Below are 22,389 nucleotides of genomic sequence, written 5' to 3'. Positions count from 1 at the left end.
TTAAAGAAATGACATGGAGGTGTTAGAAGAACACCTGAAATGATGAGGTTTCTCTTATTTGAATTCCCAACCAGGAACTTCTTAGCTTTTTATTTGACTTCTGCTAAATATTTCCCTTTCTTAAGCATATAATTAATTTCTATTTAGAATATCATTTGTGTAGAACAGATAGAATCATTCAGGGGACTCGGTACAAATATAAGGCAGGCACGCTAGTTGTTGACTTCTGAACCGCTGGAGCCTCTGATAGATTTACTAGGAAGTTTATTTTTCACTCCAGTGATTAATACTTCATTAAAACCTTCTTAGTGTGAACAGGCAAAATTACCTGCTATGTCCAATTGTCTTATTTCTATTCCATGAACTATGGACCTGGAGATATTTGATCTTTCCTTGGGATGGGCCCTCCCTCGCCCTACGAAGCCGGTACCATCTGCCTTTCTACTTCATGGCTTTCCTGGGTGCCAGAGGTATTCTTGAGACTCTCCATGTGGAGCTTACTGAAGTGAGCTAGGGAATTCAGATTTATCAGGGTTCAAGAATGCTTATTTAAGGAGTACACCTTTGGGGATATTTTGAATCAGATTATGTGGATACCAACTTTGGAGAAACCCCTGGCCCTGAACTAACAAAAGGAATGAGAAGAATTTTTAAATCCCATTCATCACTCTGACACAGTAGCTACAAAGATGTATTTGCATTTGAATCGGCCCCTACAATCAGGGGTTAAGAGCAGGGGATGTGAGAAACCTAGTAACGAGTGCCCTCTAAAGCTCTCTCTGAGCAAGTCCAACTGAGAACAGAGTTCAGGTTCTTCACAGGTATCACAGTTACAAGGATGTATGACTGGGAAGGTGCCATGTTGTCCACAAGGACTCAGGGCCACAAACGAGCACAGAAGAGCAAACTGAAGCCTTCCTGCTGTGTCCCTAGTTCTCCAACTCTTCACCCGGCCTTGGGTTACCCCGTTGGTCAGCCCCCCAGAAAGAGTGAGGTACAAGGAGCTACTTCTGGCCTGCCAGTTCAGCACATTACTTCCTTTTTCTCTTCACTATGTTTGAGAGTGTTTTCCATCATCTGAAGAACCCCCTTTAGCTGAAGTTATATGCATATTTAAAGGGAGAAAGACAACTTGTTACATACAGCTGCTAACTTAAGACACCCAAATAATTTTAAGAGTCTTGGGGCGGGGGGTCTGGTAAATGGCAGCCCACAGGCCCATGACTGTTTTTGGACTCCAGCCATACTCATTTACACACTGTTCAGGGCCACTTTCCTGCTACAATAGCACGGTAGTTGTAATAGACACTGTATGGCTCACAAAGCCTATAGTATTTACAGTTTAGCTCTTTAGAGAAAAAGTTTGCCTACTTCTGGACCACACCAAAGTATCCCTATCTGAGAAGGGTAAATATAAATATATATGTGTATGTGTATATGTACTTACATATGTTATCTGTACACAGAACATATGCACAGATACATATACACCCACACATACATCACACACATTATACAGATACATCTATACACATGTACATACATTATACAGATATGTACACAGCTACATTATACAGATACACACACGTACATACGCACATTATACAGATACACATACGCACACATAGATACATTATACGGATACATACACACACATATATACACACATATTGGATTGTTCTCAAGAAAATAAGTCACCCCAATAAGATATTATGAGCAGCTTTCTCTTCAACCTTTTAAAACATCCTGTGTCCCCAGTATCACACTCAGGCCACACCAAATATAATGGGTTACAAATATTCAGATTTTATTATAAATAAAATACTGGTTTGTTTTTTTTTAACATAAAAAAAATGCCAAGTGTTGCATTTTATTTACCACCCTGGAGAGCAAGACTGTAGAGATTAAGGCAAACAGCTAAAGTGAAGGCACATATAAAAGGGCCACAGTTGGAATTAGAAGGAACAATTCCAGGGAACAGCTGTCTGTGTCCCCTGTGACACCCAGCATTCCGCAGCAGCCACCCTGTCGATTTTATGATGTAAAATACAGATAACTGGAACTATACAATAAAATCATGTATACCGCAGGAGTGTAATGAAGGTATCGCCTTATAAAGAGCTTTTATTTTAAAAATAAAATTCTGTTTAAAAATATACTACACAGATGGAGGAGGAAAGCAACAAAACAAAATGAAGAAAAAAACAAAAACCCAATTTTCACTGTGGCCTAAGACTTACTGGTGTGTGAGGCTGACCCATGGGCCAGAGGGAAACTATCTCGGCAGTCTATCTACAGTCATTGTCCTGTAACCTTGAACAAAATGTCTCTGTTAGGATGTGGCCACTTAATAAGAGGAGCTGGCTAGGGAACACTGATGTGAAAACTTGGCAAGAAAGACCCGCGCCTTGGGCCACAGTAGGAGAGGCCGGGGAGAAGCAGCAGAGGGAAAGCGAGGGGTATGCCAAGTCGAAACGCTTGTAGTCAACTCCGGTATGCACGGAGGCGGAAAGGGGAGAACGGACTGGCATGACTGCTCCCATCCTACCTGTCTGTGCACACTGTCCCTGATGCCCTACGAGCACTCAGTGATCGTGCACTCCCTTATCAAAATGACCCATCTGGTTCAAAGTGTCAGGGCATTCCTAGCTCGTTCCTGGCTTGACCCACATCGATGTTGAAGATACCAATGGGCAAAATGTCCTAATCCCACCATGTTCTGTCAACCTGACATACCTGCCCTGGAGCGGGCATTAGGAACGACAGCATGCCGCAGTTTAAGGTCACAGGATTGCAGTGGAAGAGGGTGTGAGGTACCTCTTTTGAGCGGCTGCGTGTGGCAGGAAAGCAGGTCAATATCGACATTAGGAAATGAAGATGCTGCAAACACAAGGCGAGCAGAGCCACGGGGAACAAATGCAACGCAAAGAATTGCAGGCGGCAGGGCAGGAGGTATCCGGACACGTTGTGCCAGTGAGGAGGAAAAATGGAGGGAAGAAGTGAACAGACAGTGCCATTCTAGGAATAGGACCAAGTATATTTACATAAATTCCTTACTCTATAATCATGATAAACAAAAAAAAAAAAAAACACATTCACACAAAAATATAAATTTGAAATAATTAATAGCACCAGTGTGTCAGATAATAGTTTCTTTCCCCCCGCTACGCAAAGTACAAAGTTGCATAGTGTTAAAGGCTATATATGAATCTCAAAGGTGGGCTGGTAGGAGGGAGGGGTTGTGTGGCAGGGAATCGTCACACTGTGATCTTGCAAGAAAACCACAGAGCTGAGGATCAAAAGTTGAGAAGCCAACAAGGCAACTCCACCGATGGGTCTCCCCTCCACACTTGGAGGGAAGGTTTAGAGTGGGTTTAAATCACAAAGTGCAGGAGCTAGACGGTGTTGGCAGCTGTGTGAAATACTGAGTGCAAGTATTTGCCACCAGGATTTGGCAAACTGTTTAGAGAGATTCTAGAAGTTGGGAACGTCAGAAGCTAATTGAGGATAAGGGTCAAAGGCGTCATCTCTCCCCAGTGGAAGAAAAACGGGTATGTGGGATCCTGACAATACAGGCTGCATCTAAGTTTCCTCCCTTTGCTAGGAAAGACTAGGATGAGGAGGCTTGTTCTGTGTGTGTCTGTCAAGATCTCAGGGGCCAACTTCTCTCTACCGGATTAACAGCACTAGTTCCAAGACTAATGTACTAAAAAAAGCTCTAAGAATTGGTTTGATTTTGAAAAAGACTTTAGTGGTTATCATATCCCTATTACTTCTGTATAAATTCCATTTATAGGAATATCAGAAGATGTCTATGGGGAGTGCAAGCTGCCCATCCAGATTTATCAGCTGCCCAAAGATCTGAAAAACGTTTATCTTCCTAGTCAAATTATTAACATACAAGAAAATGTTCAGCCTACTTCTGCAGCCTCATTCTCCTGGAGACTGTCATAAATAATTGCATCCTTACCCGTGGATGGCTCAGTGTCCTATACTCAAAATAGCTAAAACAACTGATGATGGCTCTTGACATTCTAAATGACCAATACCTTTGGCACAGGATGTTTATTTCCTTTTGCTTAAAAGAAGGAGGGGTAGTAGATGGAGGTGCATTTTCTTTATCGATAGACTGGATATACTGGCCATCACAATGCTACTAGTGGTAGCCAAACTTTTCCTTCATAGAAACAAGAGTACTGAGACTGAGGAGTTCTGTTGGTATCAGTGAGAAGGGGAGGGCTACTTGCTCAGCCCTGGCAGACAATGGTTCCCACGAAGCGTTTACGCCACCGTACGATACCGTAAGGTGCCACGTCCTCACGCAACTCAGAAGGGAAAGTGTGGGTAAGGGAGTGCCTTCCGTGGAAGAGAGACTATCAGATAAAACCCTTTGTTCCCGATTCATGATATCTGACTTGTTTCTTTTTAAGCTTTGTGAATTTTCCTGGTTCAAAAGGACAGTGGTGGAGAGCAGCAGAGAAGTGGGGGTCTGAGAAATGTCATCTTTGTGTTAAGGCACTCTATGGCCTCACAACGGCTCCCTGGTCGGGGGGTGCTGCCTTCCGGCCCTACGCGATGATGCTAGGGCTTTTCAATGGACGGGGTGTTGAAGCAGCCAGACGGTAGGGTCTTCTTGATGTCTTCCAGGTTGCGAATGTCCTTCATGATCTCCTCGATATCTCTGTTATAGTCCATGATGGCAGCCTCCTGCTTCCTCGCTTCATTCTCCAGGTCAGATACTTTCCTGTCTAGATCGCTGACTTTCATCTCATCTTTGGCTTTGTTCAGGGTACCTTCAATCTCATTCAGCTTGTTCAGGTCCACTGTGTCCAGCTGCCCTGTAGAGTCGGAAAGGACACAGAAGGAAATAGATGCATTCAGTAAGAGTTATCACATTACTCCACAAGTAACTCCACTCACATCTTCTATAAACACAGACCCCCAGCCACCCCCAAGCAGAGTTGGCCTGCACGTGTGATGTGTAGACTGTTCGTGTTGTGCAAGGGTGTGGTCAATGCAGACCAACGACAAATGCTGACCTTGCTAAGTTAGGACAGGTCAGAGCCTATATATAACAGATACTGGGCTGGATAGTTTTTTTCTCTGAGAAAACAGTTTTTGTGAAATGCTTTCTAAATACACAGGTGCCGTGTTCAAGACCTTAAGTCTCACTTGTGGTTTTGAAGGTCATCTGATTACATATATAAACATAAAAATGGCAATAACTGTTATCTGTATGCCATTTTAATGCCATCTGACGAACATAAGAATCTTTAAGCTGAACTCTAGGCCCTTAGCTCTTAGATTCCAGGGAAGCTGCATTGGTTTTGGGAGTCATGTCCTGCCTTTAGGAGTTAGACACTACTTGGAGTCCTCCTATGGAAAATGGCCAGGGATGAAATGCTGAAATAATTTCAGCAAAAGCTTCACTTTAAAATTAGCAAGAAAAAGAGGTTCTTTTGGAAGGAATTGTTTCCATAATTAATGAGAGCAGACAGCCACACGGTGATCAGCAAGTTACGCATACTGTACTTGATTAAATTCTCACGAGACCATCTTATGCCAGTGATTCTCAGATGTTAACTCATTTGCCCAAGTTTGCAGTTTACAAGGCAACAAAACAAAGATTCCTACCCAAGTCTGACTAACTTTAAAATCTAGCTCTTCCCACAAAAAGCTACCTCCTCTAGCTTCCTGTCATTTTAAAACCCATCTGTTAGCACATTATTTATTATTTTTGGTATTTGAGACAGATAAAAAATATACCTCCCCCCCCACCTCCCCCTGCTCCAAAAGAAAAAGTGACCAAACCTTAAAGGCTGGCAAATTAAAACAGAATGCCTTGCTACAAAGCTGTATTGGCTGGATTGTTACCACTTTATAATGAAGGCTTGTGACAAAAGTACATCTGTCCTATAATGAAGTCTGCTCCCTATTAAACTAGATTAAAAGAGCATTTCAACATGCTCATATTTCCTTATTCTATCAGTAAGAGAATAATCAAATAATCTGACTCTTTAAAAAACTGTCAGATTATCCTTTTAATTAGCAAATGAAGAGAATTCCAGGCAATGAAGTCATCACCAGTTTAAAGTGTTCTTTTATTCTGCCACTGAAATCCTTCACTCTAAATCTTTTAAAGACACTCTGCCAGCAGAATGAGCTATTCAATGTATCATAAACATCGACCATAAATGAGCCACTCTGGCAACCTATCTTCCTAATTTTAGAAGTCCTGGTCAGAGTCCAGTACTTAGATCATATGCCACGGAAGAAGTATTTGTTGAATTAATACAACTGAAAGTCACGTTTCGGTTCACACAATACTCATGCTGTAATATCTGCTTTTGTGACAACTATACCAGACCCCAAGAACAAACAATGCACAAAATTGAGATCCTGCCTAAAATGGCTCTCCAGCTACTTACCCAGCTGCTCCAAGAGGTCATTAATCAGGTTGAGGAGGCTGGTGACGGAGTTTTTGGCTTTTCTGGCATTGATCTCGGCTTCCTGAGCAGCCTGTGAAGCCTGTACAGAGAGAAGGACAGATGAAAACAACAGTCCCAATAGTGTGTCTTCATCTTCTTGAAATGAAGAATCAGCCCCTAATCAGCCAACAGTCCAATTTTCAGATGCTTTTTTCCTAACTCATGAAACTATAATCTCTCACTGTAGGGTTGTTTTTTTTTTTTATCCTATCTTCATGGTGAAATGTTATTATTTTTAATTCATATGATTGTCATGAGTAGGCAGTCCACATGCCTACACTGAGTGTATTTGTATTTCAAAAAGACCAATATTATTTCCTTTCCCCACTTTCTCACTCAAGAATACACAGTATATTCATAATATAATTCATCAAGCAGAAACAAGTTATTTTTAAGGAGGAGTATAAAAACTACATTTTAGAACGGAAATATGTCCTTCAGGACACTCTTAGAGACTTGACTATCTTAGAAACTTGATTAGAAATGTTGTATTCTCAAAAAATTTTCATAAGCAAGTGACACCCTCTAGAACACCCTCGCCCCCTGCAACCACACGTGCCTGTGCGCACACACGGGTGTGCATGTACCCACACAAACTGGGGCAATACAATTTACATTTTTAAAATCAACCAAAGGTAAATATATTTGGGAAAGTTCCATGAAACCTGAACAAATACACTGTGCATGAGTCATGGGAAATGGCAATGGAAGAGGAAGTGTCTAAATATCAGAAAACAGATGCTCTCACAAATAAATCTAGCCAGGATATAAATGAGTGGCTTTGAGTTCCCTACCACATGATTGTTTTTCCTAGTTTTTGGCTCAAGATAATGCAACGTTTTTGGATAGAAACAATGTAGGATTTTTAAAAAGAAAAAGAGGAAAAAACCTTCACAGATAAATGATTAATCTCTGTTGAAATCACAGCCATTCTTAGTCTCGATAGGCTTTTCTGTGTGTATACCAGGAGAGGGGTAAATGACTGCTATGGCCTGTGGACAGCAACACTACTGCATTTAACCTGTGGTCTCCAGCCTCCTGTTCCAGGACAACTGTAAGCTTTGCTCTTCTGGTTAAGAAAAATATTTAAACAAAAGTGGCTTGACGCTGTGTCTTTCAGGACTGACGTAAATGTAAGTGGGACAGTGTATGTGAGGGTGCTTTGTGTTCCTTGGAAGCTATTTACCAAAAGAAACAAAAGATGGATCCACTTCCACCCTTTGAATTGAATCCATACCCTTCCTTTGAAGCTCATTAAGAATATATCCTTTTCCTTCTTTCAACAGTCTCTGAATCTAATGTTCTACAACCACATTAAAAATGAAATCTAGAGATGCTCAGCACATCTGAGAAACAGGTATTTTTTTTTACTATATAGTAATTTCCATTTCAGCCATAAACTTTGCTACAGAAAATTAAGGCAGTCCAAAACAAAACCCAAAAAGCACAATAAAATTAGGTATTTGCAAAGGGATGCTTCCTGATATCACTTCCCTAGAGTCTTCTTTGCCTAGATAAACAGGATCATAGTTCTTCTTTCTGTCCCAAGGTGAAAATGAGCCAGACTAGAAAGTCTGGTTTTCAAAAGTGGGAGAAAGGTCCCTTGCTTGCACTGAAAGTGCACAATTAAACACGTTCATGTGTATCATTCCTGTGATTGTAATCCGACTGAACTGAAAAGTTCTTTCTATTGTGACTCCATCAAAGTCTTTTGAAAGCAACATATAGCATAAAATAGAAAAACGGACTCTCGTTCTTCATTAGGCCATGCATTCAATGAGTTAATTTTGTTACCAACAACATCACAAAAGAAAAAAAAAAATTAAACTGGAAGTAAGTTTGGTATGTTTTGTCATCTTTAAAAATGAAACATGAGAAACTGGTCTTTGCCCCTAGAAAGCAAGTTGCTGGGGTAACAAGAGTAGGAAGGACATCAACTTTTCGTTGTACTCCTTTTGATTTTATACCATCAATGAAGCATCCCTCCAAAAATATAAATATGTACTTTTTAATGTCCTAAAGCTTCAAATGTGTAAAAGAATGTTTTGCTTTTAGTTGAGAGAAGCTTGGGGACAGGACAATTGTGCAACACCCTGGCAGGGGGTCCAAATTCTTTGTCTTCTATGTCAGCTACTAGGCCAATTCATGGCCCCAAAATGCAATGAGAAACAAAAGTCAATACGAAAGAGACATTTCTTAACAAGATGGGGATCTTATTTATTGATCACCCTTCACTTCCTTCCAGAAGCAAATAGGCCAAAACAAACTGCTTACCATCCCTGCCATCATCATATCCTGGTCAGCATCATCTTGTTTTCTCTTCAGCTCCTTTTCTGCTTCCTGTAGTTGTTTCAACATATCGTTCACCTCGTTATCCAGGTCTGTAACTTCTGCAAATGTCTTTTCAGCTTCTGCCTTGGTGCTGGTAGCATTCTAGGCATAAAATAAATAACTATTAATGAAAAAAAAAAAAGCTTTCCTTTTTCTAAAGTATGCTCCCACACCTTTTATAATCTGTAAAATGGATCAAAAATACAATCCAGAAAGAACGGAACAGTAAATTATACCATATGTTGAGTTACGCTATCATTTATTTGGGTTCCAAATACCAGGAATGAAAGAAAAGCCAGCCTTACCACCTAACATAATAGCATTTTACAATTTATAAAATACTTCTGTTTGCACCCTCTCATTTATCCTTAATACTTCCTGTTCTGTTATTTCCATTGTTAGTTGAGGTCGCGTGGCTAGCAAATGATAAAACATTTACACGGTGTACATTCTCCTCCACATCACATGGATTAGACACTTTCAAATTATGCATTTTTAATGCAAATGTAGCCTTGTTCTACTTGGCAATTCATCACAATGTACAAAAAGACCATGATCCCGAAATAGGAATATTTTATAAAATGTAATTAATCCCTAAACCAACTATTCTAAGCAAACTAAAAAAAGTATATGATTCTCAAACACATAATTTTAGAATCTGTTCCAGTCTCTCTTTTAAATAAAACAAACAGATTAACCGTTAAGTAGGAAAGAGGCAGCTTAAAGAGATTATTCTTTACAATGAGTAGAAGGAATCCTGGCAGTGGAAGCTAATAGGAGGGGCTCAGATACAACATCCGTCTGGAAGAGGGGCCTCAGAGTTGGACGGACTTGGCACTCTACATAAGGCTGAAAAAAATTTCAGCTGTCCATGTCAAAGAACTGTGTTTGAGAAGAGTCTGACGTTTGTGTGGAAGGGGCTCTGTGGGTCCAGGAGCCATCCCCCACTCACAATACAGACCCTGCCACTGAGACAACAGAAGAAATGTTAAAGGGCTCTTTCGATGATTTCAATGATTCTGACTCTCCCTCTTCAGTCAATGTATGTACCTATTCTACTGCCTAGTAAAAAATGAATAAGGATAGTTTAAGGTGATTTTACTGAATTCGAGGAAGAAGCCTGCTAGGCTTCTAGGGGTCTGGACAGAACCTGGAAGATGACTAGAGAAGTACATGAGCAAAGAGTGTCTGGGAGAAGGGGGAAGCACGCACCCTTTGGACAGCACTGGCGATCCTCTCGGCCTCGTGGGCCTTGCTCTTGGCTTCGGTGGCATCCGCAGCGGCATTGCCCAGGGCCAGCTGTGCCTCCCTCGTCTTTTCATTGGCTTCAATTATGGTCTGGTTGATGGCAGGAATTCTCCTTAGAGCCTCCTCTGCAGCTGTCTTGTTATCGTTCACACGCCTGTCAAAATCTAAAATCAAGTTCAAGGAACACATTTGAACTGAACTCTCAACAAGCCAAAAGGGAACCTTTCAGGAAGCTGCAACTGGAATTTGTTTTATGAACAATGAAAGCCAGGAGAGAAAAATGAAAACCAGCATGGGCAGCCTTGAGAAGAACAGAGCACAAGGCTTCAGAAAAGTTTATTTTCATGCAAAGCACTGAGTATGCCATTACGACCACTGCAACCAATGTTAAAGGCTGTAGTTTATTTAGTGTTTCCTATGTCTTAGCTATGGAGTTAAGAGCTTTTTGGTGTGCCTGTGATGCAGGCACTGTGTCATTTTTGTAAGTGAGAACTGAGGATTAAAGAGGTAGATAATTTCCCCCAAGGGTTCACAGAAATAAGTGGGGGATCAGGGATTCTAACTCAATCCCACTGACACCAGAGCCAATATACTCCACCATTATCTTGGTTTTTTGTTTATTTTTTTTTTAATGTTTGCATGCATGCTCACTCTCTGTCAAAAATAAACAATCAGGGGACGCACAGGGAGAGAGGGAGTCACAGAATCTGAAGCAGGCTCCAGGCTCTGAGCTGTCAGCACAGAGCCCAATGCGGGGCTCAAACTCACAAAGCATGAGATCATGACCTGAGCCGAAGTCAGACCCTTAACCACCTGAGCCACCAGGCACCCTCAACCATTATCTGGTAAAGCTTCCATATTTATAGAACCTACGGGCTAGTTTATCAGAGGCAAGTCCAGCACTATACTGTGAACTAAGCACATGTGTTTTTTATCTTGGGTGAGGAAAGAAGATAAAAACACTGAGATGCACTTGGCAGAGAAAATTAAAAATCATCTCTATTTACCAACATGAGCCAGCTAAATAGGCATATCTTGATAACATGAATTATTCTAACATCAGAAAATTTCCTTTTTTTTTCTCCCCCACACTGGGGTATAAAGGGGTAAAATGACATGAGCTCTGAGATTTTTCTTTGAAATACTTCAGCATAAAAAAACTAGGGTGGATGCTGGGGGATGAGGTAGGTATAGTTAAAATCATAACTGTTGAATCTAGATGAAGGATTTATGGGGTTTATTATACTATTATCTTTCATATTATAGATGTTCCAAGAATCTCATGGTAAAAAAAAACAAAAACAAAACGGAAATCGCCCTAGTGAAGAAAGCATAGACATTTACCCAATTATGTGACCTGCTCCTACCTCTCAGGTTGCTGAGGATGTCGTTGGCTTCTTGTAAGGTATTTCGTCCCTTTTTAGCAGCTTCTTCGGCAACAGCCTTGGCGGCATCTGCTCGGGCTAGGAGCTGGTCAGCAGTCTACAAACACATGGCAGATCAGGGGACGAACCCTCCAAGGTAAAGCCCTTTTTTCTCCTAATGACCAGGCACCTCCAAGCTACCACCCCGACACCTGCCCGCCTACAGCAGCTAGCCCTGGGTGCCCCACAGACTTTCCTCCGAACACCCTCGGGCTCGCTGCCCTGGGCCCTGAGGTAACATCACAGACACAGCTTCTGCATGCACGGTTTCAAATTTTGCCTCAAGACAGGAAGCAACCTGCAAATCAAACCAACCTGCTGTTCGATCTTTCCCTTCTCCAGAAGCTTCTTGACTTCCAGTTCCTTCCCTCTCATGTCCTCTCTGAGGTCCTCATAATCTTTTAACTTCTGGTCAATCAGATGGTCCAGATCCTCAGCTTCCTTCTTTATTTTATTTGCCTCATTCTGTGAAAAGCAAGTAAGATTGTGACATTTTAGACAAAACAATGAAACTGATGAAAAGCTAGCCTTAGTAACTCTGTAACACTTAAGACTCAATAGATATTTTAAAAAAAATTTTTTTTAATGTTTATTTTTGAAAGCGTGAGAGCACAAGCAGAGGTGGGGCGGAGAGATACGGGGATGGGGTGGGGTGGGGCGGGGTGGGGGGATGCAGAATCTGAAGCAGGCTCTAGGCTCTGAGCTGTCAGCACAGAGCCCGATGCGGGGCTCAAACTCACAAACCGTGAGATCATGACCTGAGCTGGAGTCAGATGCTCAACCGACTGAGCCACCCAGGCGCCCCCAATTTTTTTTTTCATGTTTATTTATTTTTGAGACACACACACACACACACACAGAATCCTCAGCAAGCTCCAGGCTCTGAGCACAGAGCCCAATGCGGGGCTCGAACCCACGAACCGTGAGATCATGACCTGAGTCGAAGTTGGAGCCTCAACCGACTGAGCCACCCAGGCACCCTTTAAAATTTTTTTAATGTTTATTTATTTTTGAGAGAGAGAGACAGACTGTGAGCAGGGGAGGGGCAGAGAGACTCAACAGATATTTTTAAAAGAGCAGCATAGGTCAAGATTTTTTGGACCTTTTTTCCAAAAACAGAGGTATACTTTAGACACAGTGAAAGGCACAACACTTACTGCAATGAGCTTTGACAAATATATTTCCCTGTGTAACCAACTCCCCAATCAAGATATAGAATATTTCCACACCAGGAAACTCCCTTGTATCTCTTTCCAGTTAATTTCCATACCTCCCTTTTCAACAATGCAGCTGCCACTGGTCTGGTTTTTATCATAGATTAGTTTTGCCTATTCTCAAATTTCAAATATGTGAGATCATACAGTATATACATGTCTGAAGAGACCTAGCTAAACCTTTATGGTAAAAAATCAACAACACCTCAGATGTAAGAAGTGAAACTTAATAAATTTCAAGTGTATATAATAACATAGATATATATAATTTATACAGAACCTGGGAACAGGATTCATGACTGGAGTACAGATGCAATAAAATACTACCAATCCCCAAATATTTCACCTGCCCAACAGCATCCTGGTAAGAGTTCTTTCATTTAAACCATTTTCTTCAATTTCTCTCTTGTTCTCAAGCAGACAGTACCTGGGAGTAACACTCCTGGTGTACTGGCTCTAATAAATACAAATATATAATAAGTTGGATTTATATTAAAGATTTAGGAGTGATTAATATCACTAAAGAGTCTTTGATGTTTAATCTTTATAATCACAGGTTTTTTTGTTTTTGTTTTGTTTTTTAGAGACAGTGAGCAAGCAAGAGTGTGAGCAGAGGAGAGCGGCGGGGGGGTTGCGGAATCTTAAGCAGGCTCTATGCTTTGCACAGAGCCCGACAGAGGGCTCCATCCCACGACCCTGAGATCATGACCTGAGCTGCAACCAAGAGTCAGAATCTCAGCTGACTGAGCCACCCAGGCACCTCAATCACGGGATTCTTTATCTCGGTAAGTTCTGTTAACATATCTAAAACAGAACCCGATATTGCCACTGAGTTAGTTGGAGGACGGAGGAGGAAGGTACCCATGAAAATCACAGAGCAGTCAGAATAGCCTTCACCCAGACTGTGAGGGGTGCGTGCGGTGTGCATGTGTCTGGGAGGCAAGGGTGCGTGCTGTGGAGGGTGATGGCGGTGACAACCAAATCCCTGTGCATACAGGTTGTCCACCCCGTACCTCCAGTGCTTCTGAGTCCACAGGCGTCAGCTGGGCAACGCTGGCATAGATCTCCACCGCTTTATCTCCAGCCCTTTTGGCCTCTTCATGCACTCGGGCGGCTTGCTTCTCCAGATCCTGTGAGATGTTCTTTGCTTGTTCATACCTAAGGAACAAAAGATGTGACTGAGTGAAAAACTGAGTTGCTTCTGGCATCTTAATGTTAACTGCATTCATTCCAGTTCAAATCACTGCAATAGAATTTCTACAACTTTAAAGAAAATGCTATTTTATTTTTAAGTTCGTTTATTTATTTTGAGTGTGTGTGTGCAGGGAAGGGGCAGAGAGAGAGGGAGAGAGAATCCCAAGCAGGTTCTGCCCTCTCAGTGCACTCTCACAAACTCTGAGATCATGACCTGAGCTGAAATCAAGAGTCGGATGCTTAACTGACTGAGCCACCCAGGCGCCACAAGCAAATGCTATTATTTAAAACCAACATAGCTTAAATTTATATTTCATCTCATCACTTCTATTTATACCATATGGTTTACCACATAGTTTCTTATTTCGGATACCTTTTAAACATTTGTAGCTCAAGTGTATTTTCTCTACTTTATGATATTTCCTCTTTCTTTTCTCACTTTTGCAGAATTTTAAGTATCATGGCTAGTCTTGTTACCTTTCTCTGTAGTTACAGGAATTAGATCAAATAAAATCTCTGTTGCTCTATATCCCTGCTCTAATTACTGCACCATTTCAAAAGCATGATTAACAAAAGGAATCTTACTGCCTGAATGCATGCCCCGAATGCATCAGCATTTCATTTTTCATGGAAATGGTGCTGCTTGCAACAACTGAAAGGCCAGAAGCCACTTTTAAATGACACTCACTTTCTATTAAGCTCCTCAATCTCCAGTGTTGTTTGATTCTCTCCTGCCAGTGTTCTCAGAAGCAGATCATATGCCTCAGTTGATGTCTCATTAGCTGTCTTTGCCACTCTTACAATATCATCAGCTTCTTGTTTATGGCTGGATAACATAAAAGAAAAAAGGAACCATGAAACAGAACTATTTAATCGAGAAAGAAGCAGACTTTAGGTAACGCTTACCTTACTATATATACAAATGCCAACGTGGGCAGAGCTCTATAAATACTGGAAAAATCTTCTAAATTTGGAATTTTGCAATCATTTCAATGGGGCTAAGTTTACAATAACATTCAACAATCTGAGAAAATGGCATTTTCCCAGAGGTTATTTTCCAAGCAATATTTTCCTATAAAGTTTATAGAGGCAAACGTTTATATTTCTTCAAAAAATGACTTCTAAGTATAATTATTTAAGAATAATTTATCTATAAAACCATATATCCTAGCAAGGACTCATTCATCTAGTCATAAGCACAAACCTCAGATCTAATGTTTAATCCTTACTCTGGTTCAGTTACTACATAGTCCTGAAACAGCTTCGACTATTCAGATTTTGCACAGGCAACCTAATCACTGACCAGGAAAAGCCACCCAACACTCAATGGAAAGAAACATGTCACCAGGGAATCCAGCCAAATAATGCGAATTTTAGCTGGGTAAGTCATTAAGATTTTGTCAGCTCTAAAATTTCTATTACAGTGTCATACTGCCATATGTGGTCATTCTTTTTTTTGGTATAAGCTTTCTTTCAAAATTCCTGTATGAAATACACCAAATTATTTTATCTTCAAGACCTAATTATCTTAGGAGTTTTCCATATGTTTTCAGCTGTCATCTTTTAATCACAAAATCTAGCTATGAAACCATGAATGTTCCATGAACTAAATTACGCAGCTCACACATTTACATTTACAAAGAATAGAAAGAGCACATGTTAAAGCAAGAAGCTGAAGTAATCACTTTGAACAATGAGGTTAAAATTCTAACGCTGGGCTTACTTAAGCACCATGAGGTCTGCGAGCTGGTGTGCAATGCATTCAACATTTATTGAGCACTTAGTGTATCCCAGACATTGTGTTAGGCACTGGAACTTCAGTGAATAAGCCTACATTCTAGCAACTTGTTTAACCGCTTTTTTTTATTCAGTTTAATACTCTCCTATGACTTAAAGTTTTCCTACGAAACTACCTTACACTTCATAATAATTAAACAAAAAAACCTTAAAAAAAATCAGGAATGAAACAGTCTGTTTTCTTGGGCTGATTTTCAAATGTACTATGTGTTAGTAAATGTTGTCTCTTAAAATATGAGAGTTAAGCATTTTTGTTAAAAATTAACCTTAAAAATTAAAAAAAAACACATTCAACTGAGCTTATTATCAACTTAAAGGTTCTGAAATTAAACATCTAAAAATTTTATGGTTTTCTTTGAGAAGTGCAAATACAATTTCCCTCCAAAGCATCATATTCAAATATTCAAGGTAAATATTCTAATTTCAAAGGAAAGAGTACACATAGCCGATGACATTTCAGAAAAGAGAGCAAACTTTGCCAAAGTGGGATATGTGAAAAGTGTGTGTGGGTAAAGGAGTGACAATAAGTACACACTGTAAGGAAAGTTCTAGCTTAACCATGAAAACACAGGGATCTGGAGGTTACCGTTCAGCAAGCTTTCGTGCCTCTTCTGCCAAAAGAGTCATGTTGTTTGGGTCCCCGGTGGACTCTGGTTGAGTGATTGACTGAAAAGGAAATAAATAAAGCACTAATCTCAAAGGACTGAATTATTTAAATTTAATAAAGCAAGTGTCAAAACCAAATTTGTATCAGTATTATTTAGCAGAAAGAATGTCTCATTAATTAAAAGATCTTTACTTATTATTAGCCTCCTTGGTTACAGATTACTATTTGTTTTCATCAAAGGATAAGGGAAGTATAAATTGCCTAGTGCTATAGAAGGAACAAAGCTAGAGAAATGACCCAGATGTCCTTTGGTTTTTATCCAGTTCGTGATAACTATTTAATGACAACTATGAGCAATGTGGCTTTCTTGGTCCATGACAAAAAGACGTAAGTCAATTTAACTGAAGCATTCAACGGACAGTAACAGACTTGCTACAAATTACCAGGGGACTCCTACAACCCAACCTCAGACCTTCCCAATCACTCACCACATTGGCAACAGCAATCTTTGCTTTCTCAAGTTCTCGGGATGCAATTTCAATCAACTGCTCAGTGCTTTCTACCCTGGCACGTGCTTGCTCAGCCAAGTTTCCAGTCTCTTCAATGGTATTCCGTATATTCTGTAAACGGCTAATTTGGCTGGATAAGGTATTATTCAATCTCTGGAGGCGATCTATCAAATTCTGGTCTATATCTGCAATGGCATTGCAGAAGAAAGTCCATAAATTATCTGAAGCAGGGACATATCTTACATGAAAGCTGAGGCAAAACCTTATTCTTCCAAACACAGATCTTTCCGATAAGCTTTTCCTAAGCCCATCGGCAGGACTGGTCAGTCTTTACGGTGTGCCCAGTTGTACCTCCACTGTTGCATTTATAACACTGTCTCCAACTGTGTGTCTGTCGGTCCCACTTGACTATGAGCTTCTCTTTCTTACTCATTCCCAGTCTTACACAGTGATTAGCAAAAAGGAGACACCCAAGAAATGTCTGACAAAGGAAAGTTTGATATTCCAGCACATGCCAGATTTAATCATAAAAATAAAATATTAAAAGCACTACCAGCTCTGAGTGCTACACATTTTTCTAAACTAGGAAAAAACCAGGTTCAAAACAGATGTTGAAGTGTGGCCAATTAAATTCATTTTGTATTTTAGGGGCGCCCAGGTAGCTCAGTTGGTTAAGCATCCAACTCTTGATTTCGGCTCGTTATGATCTCATGGTTTGTGAGTTGGAAGCCCCGTGTCGGGCTCTATGCTGACCGTGAAGAGCCTACTTTGGACCTTCTCTCTCTGCCTCTACCCCAACTCACTTTTTCTCAAAATAAATAAATAAACATTAAAAAAATTAAAAAATAGGTTCATTTTGTATTTTAAACTAAATACAGACTTGCTGCCACCTCCCACCCCCTGGAATACCCATGTCATTTCTTTCATACTGATTTCTGCTTTTGAAGAGTTCTTCAAATTGTTTTTTAATTGTGCCCATTCAGCCTAAATCTCATACCTATGTCCTAATAAAAGATAAATATAAGCTCATGCAAATATGGTTGGCATTGTCAAAACTCGCACGTGTCCTAAGATTATATTAATACACATTATATTAACACACATATTAGTATACATAAGTCCTATGCAAAACTGATCAGTTCTTATTTCAACATGATGTTCAGAGTTGGCATCTAAATTTTCCAAGGAATGTGAAAAAGAGGAGAGGTCACGGTTAAGATCAATAAAGATGAATACAGGTTTGGAAAACAGCAACCACGTAGGCAGGGTCACCAAATACTCGTGCACAGTTGGTGTGGTGCAAAACTCTTGCCTAACTATAGACAGTGACCCTGCTTGAATGATCAACCACTTCTTTAATAATCTGAAGATTTTTAAGAAAACAACAAAAGACAAAGTGTCGAAATCATAGAAAATCATTTAGACTTAGGAAGCACAAGCAGCCAATGAAGTTATAAAAGCCCCTTCCCTTTAGACATTCAGGAATGTAACAGATACCAATCTCTCTGGCCAGCTCGAGAGAAACAACAGTAACTGAAAAGGGAATAGATAATGCAACTGGTAGGATCACTTGAAATGCCTTCAAATTGCAAAACCTAGTTGCACCATATAATCTCCTTTTAAAGCTGCAGAATAAACACAAGTTTAAACTACAAATAAACACTCAGGGATGGTCTGAAAGGATAAATCATTGTGAAGATATTCTTATTCTCGGCTAGTTTGAACCCAAGTAAGAAAGGTCAGCCAGGAACTCCATGAAACCAAGCCTTAGTGGGAGCAGACTTTAACCCTAGCCCGGCTATGGTGCTACCCAAGCCCCGGGAAGCAGCAGCCCATTATGTTCCTGCCTTGCAAGTGGTTCAAGGGGAGGCATGACGGCCATGACTTCTGTCAAAGCTTCTGTCCAATGGGATTGTCTGCTCTAATAGAGGAAAGGAGGCAGTCAAGGCCAGAGGAAGCTAGACCTAGCTGGGGCTGCACTAAGATGCGATCAATGCTGGCTGACCCCCCTTTCTTGCCTCTTGACTGCTCCCATGTGCTCCTTGTGTTGGCACCCCAGCTCTCCAATGGACTGATCAGCAGTTAATTATAACTCTGCATTCAATTCTTCAATGAGTATGGCAGTATTCTTCAATGGTAATTTGTTGTTTCAAGAGAATACATTACAGGAAAAACGTGTGCCAAAAGGTTTTGCCAACAAATGAACATACTAAAAACGCAAAGAACAGGAATAAACACAACAGGAAACATTTAAGTTCTTCTTATTCTGTTTTTTTTTAAATTTTTTTTTCAACGTTTTTATTTATTTTTGGGACAGAGAGAGACAGAGCATGAATGGGGGAGGGTCAGAGAGAGAGGGAGACACAGAATCGGAAACAGGCTCCAGGCTCTGAGGCATCAGCCCAGAGCCCGACGCGGGGCTCGAACTCACGGACCGCGAGTTCGTGACCTGGCTGAAGTCGGACGCTTAACCGACTGCGCCACCCAGGCGCCCCTTCTTATTCTGTTTAACACTTAAAATGTACCAACACCACAAAACACAACTAAAGTTAACATAAACTATTGACCTCTTTTTTTTTATTTATTTATTATTTTGAGAGAGAGAGAGAGAGAGAGAGAGAGAGAGAGAGAATCCCAAGCAGGCTCCACACTGCCAGTACAGAGCCCAACACGGGGCCTGAACTCATGAACTGCAAGGTCTTGACCCGAGCTGAAACCAAGAGTTGGATGCTTAATGGACTGAGCCACCCAGGCGCCTCAACTTCTTATTTTTAAATTTCTAAAAATTTACCTTATAGAACGATTTCTGGACTCTCATATAAAAATTCAACAAACTGGCCCAAACCAGATGCATCCAAATTACTTCCTTCCTCATTAATTTTATAAAATCAAAATTATATACATTAGGGATATCTACAATAAGAAATAAGGACTATATTTAGTTTCTGTTGACCTGTACTCTGATAGGAAGATTCTCTAACTCCAAATGGGTAGATTCATAAACTCAATGAAGAGGTCAATCACTGTGGTTCCAAATGTACTAATGTTAATGCACATTTACTATGAGTATCTGTGAACACCTGTACCTCAACGATGGGATGCTCTAGACAAAAGTGACCTTAGCCAGATGGGGAACACTTTGATAGAAGGAGCAGTATCTTGTTCATGTTTTCATTAACTGGTGTTTAGCACAATGCGTGGTATACTATAGGCACTCAGTAAATGTAGAAAAGGATTTGTCCAAATTTAGAAAAAAAGCTTAATTCAGAGTAAGAAATAAAAATAAAACAAGGGTGCCTGGGTGGCTCAGTCAGTTGAGCGTCCAACTGCAGCTCAGGTCATGATCTTGCGATTCTGGGTTCAAGCCTGCATTGGGCTCTGTGCTGACAGCTCAGAGCCTGGAGACTGCTTTGGATTCTGTGTCCCCCCTCCCTCTGTCCCTCCCCAGCTTGTGCTCTGTCTCTCTCTCTCTCAAAAATTAACATTAAAAAATTTTTTAAAAACATTAAAGTGATTTTTTTGGGGGGGGGCGCCTGGGTGGCGCAGTCGGTTAAGCGTCCGACTTCAGCCAGGTCACGATCTCGCAGTCCGTGAGTTCGAGCCCCGCGTCGGGCTCTGGGCTGATGGCTCAGAGCCTGGAGCCTGTTTCCAATTCCGTGTCTCCCTCTCTCTCTGCCCCTCCCCTGTTCATGCTCTGTCTCTCTCTGTCCCAAAAATAAATAAACGTTTAAAAAAAAATTTTTTTAAAACATTAAAGTGATTTGTTAAAAAATGTTTTTATTTATTATTTTTGAGACAGAGAGAGACAGAGCATGAGCAGGGGAGGGGCACAGAGAGAGGGAGACACAGAGTCCGAAGCAGGCTCCAGGCTCTGAGCCGTCAGCACAGAGCCTGACACAGGGCAAAAACTCACAGACTGTGAGATCATGACCTGAGCTGAAGTCAGATGCTTAACCCACCGAGCCACCCAGGTGCCCCTAAAGTGATTTTAAAAGTAAATATTTTAAAATAACTTTTTCTTACTTTCAAAGTTTTAAAAACTCAAGTTCCTTTAAAGTCAATAAAGTATTTTGAAATAGTTTTCTAAATCTTAAACCAACTCCTTCTCTGCTTATGATCAGATAAGCTGACATAATAAGCTTATCTCATCATAATATGGTACAGATAATGTACAGAGAAGTGACATAATTGCAAAGGACATTAAATACACCACAGTATAAAATGTACTTTACATGATGTTATTAGAACATTTGTTCACTTATTAAACAGAACAGTCAATACTTGAAGACTACACTTTTTCCTTATGAGGGTCCTAAGGAAATAAAGCAGTACATAAAATAAATTCTGACTCACTAGAATAACAAAAAAATCCAAGTTCAAATTTTCTACTTAAAATAATGTACACCCAAAATGCATACCTTTCATGATTTTTAAAAACTGTTTTAAAACACTTTGTAATAGAATAGATTTATAAAACACTTAGAATTTTAACATCTAATAGTTTCTGATGTGCTGGGAGAACTCTTTTCACTTGCTATATCCAAAAACATTAAGTTGACAAATTCTTGTATTTTCACAGATTGTTTGAAAAAATTCATATTCTACAAATAGTTTAAGAAATCGAGAATTTTGTAAAGCTGTACTAACTAACCTTGAACTAGGAGCCACGTCTAAAGATTGGGCCATCTGGCAGAAGTTACCCACTGTTTAAACATGTATACCTTTGACATCCTGGGCCTCTCGAAGGAGGTCCATAACTTCTCTTTCTGCTTCCTTTAGCCTGTCCTCAAAGGCTTGATCTGTCACCACCTCTTCCCCAGTTCCAAGGTTTGCTATGAGATTCTCTAATTCCTGGAGTTTCATTCGATGATCAGCAACCTGCACATGATGAAGAACATACAGAGAACCCAGCTGGACTTCCTGCAGGAATAATCATCAAGGGGCACTCTATACATACGCAAGTCTACACACTCCACCTATGTCCACTTTTGAACAGGTAACACAGGTGGTTTTTCTTTATTGTTCTGGCTTCCAGAGAGAAACTATCAAGTCTATTCCTTTGACATTAAACACTACATGTGGATGATTCTCCAGTTCTGACCTCTCTTTTAGGTCTTAGATTACTTTCCTGATACCTCCACTTGGCTCTGATAGGTATCTCTCAATTCAACATCCAAAACTATACTCTTGATTTTCTTCTCTTAAATCTGCTCTCCCTGAGTCATCTCCATCTCAATAACCAATGCCTCCAGCTACCTTACGCAAAAAACCCAACATGCTTCCTTGATTCTTCTCTTTCCCTGTCCTTGCCCCCAAACACACATACTTATCCAATTCAGTCCAGGCTTCCCTTTCTACCCCACTCCTGACCATCATTCTTCACATAACAGTCAGCGTGTTCTTCTTAAAATATGAATTGGATTTCCTAGCTTAAAACCCTTCGGTGCATTCTCCCTGGATCTGGAGTAAAATCTAAGGTTGACATGGTGCAACATGAGCTATGTCCACCAACCTCTCCCGTCTTCTCACAAACCAGCCCTCCTCGTTCAGGAGCCCCAGACAACCTCCACGTTTGAG

General features: G+C 40.5%; 1 protein-coding gene across 1 annotated transcript in view; it reads right to left on the bottom strand.

Moving 5' to 3' along the window:
- Positions 1-1,783: 1,783 nt before the first annotated feature.
- Positions 1,784-22,389, bottom strand: part of LAMC1 (laminin subunit gamma 1) — a 129,137-nt gene continuing 108,531 nt past the window's right edge. The window contains exons 18-28 of the mRNA XM_025920948.2: positions 21,534-21,690; positions 16,792-16,997; positions 16,283-16,362; positions 14,588-14,725; positions 13,719-13,863; positions 11,807-11,956; positions 11,435-11,549; positions 10,032-10,231; positions 8,763-8,921; positions 6,429-6,528; positions 1,784-4,838 (exon numbers count right to left, since the gene is read on the bottom strand). Of these exons, the coding sequence (XP_025776733.1) occupies positions 4,582-4,838; positions 6,429-6,528; positions 8,763-8,921; positions 10,032-10,231; positions 11,435-11,549; positions 11,807-11,956; positions 13,719-13,863; positions 14,588-14,725; positions 16,283-16,362; positions 16,792-16,997; positions 21,534-21,690 (1,707 nt within the window). The 3' untranslated portion in view covers positions 1,784-4,581. The remainder of the gene's footprint in view (positions 4,839-6,428; positions 6,529-8,762; positions 8,922-10,031; positions 10,232-11,434; positions 11,550-11,806; positions 11,957-13,718; positions 13,864-14,587; positions 14,726-16,282; positions 16,363-16,791; positions 16,998-21,533; positions 21,691-22,389) is intronic.

Source organism: Puma concolor, chromosome E4 (genome assembly GCF_028749965.1).
Source record: "Puma concolor isolate L17-30 chromosome E4, mPumCon1.1.hap2, whole genome shotgun sequence".
NCBI classification, from domain to species: domain Eukaryota; kingdom Metazoa; phylum Chordata; class Mammalia; order Carnivora; family Felidae; genus Puma; species Puma concolor.
Note: the sequence above shows the minus strand (reverse complement) of the source record. Positions and strands in the feature narration are given on the sequence as shown.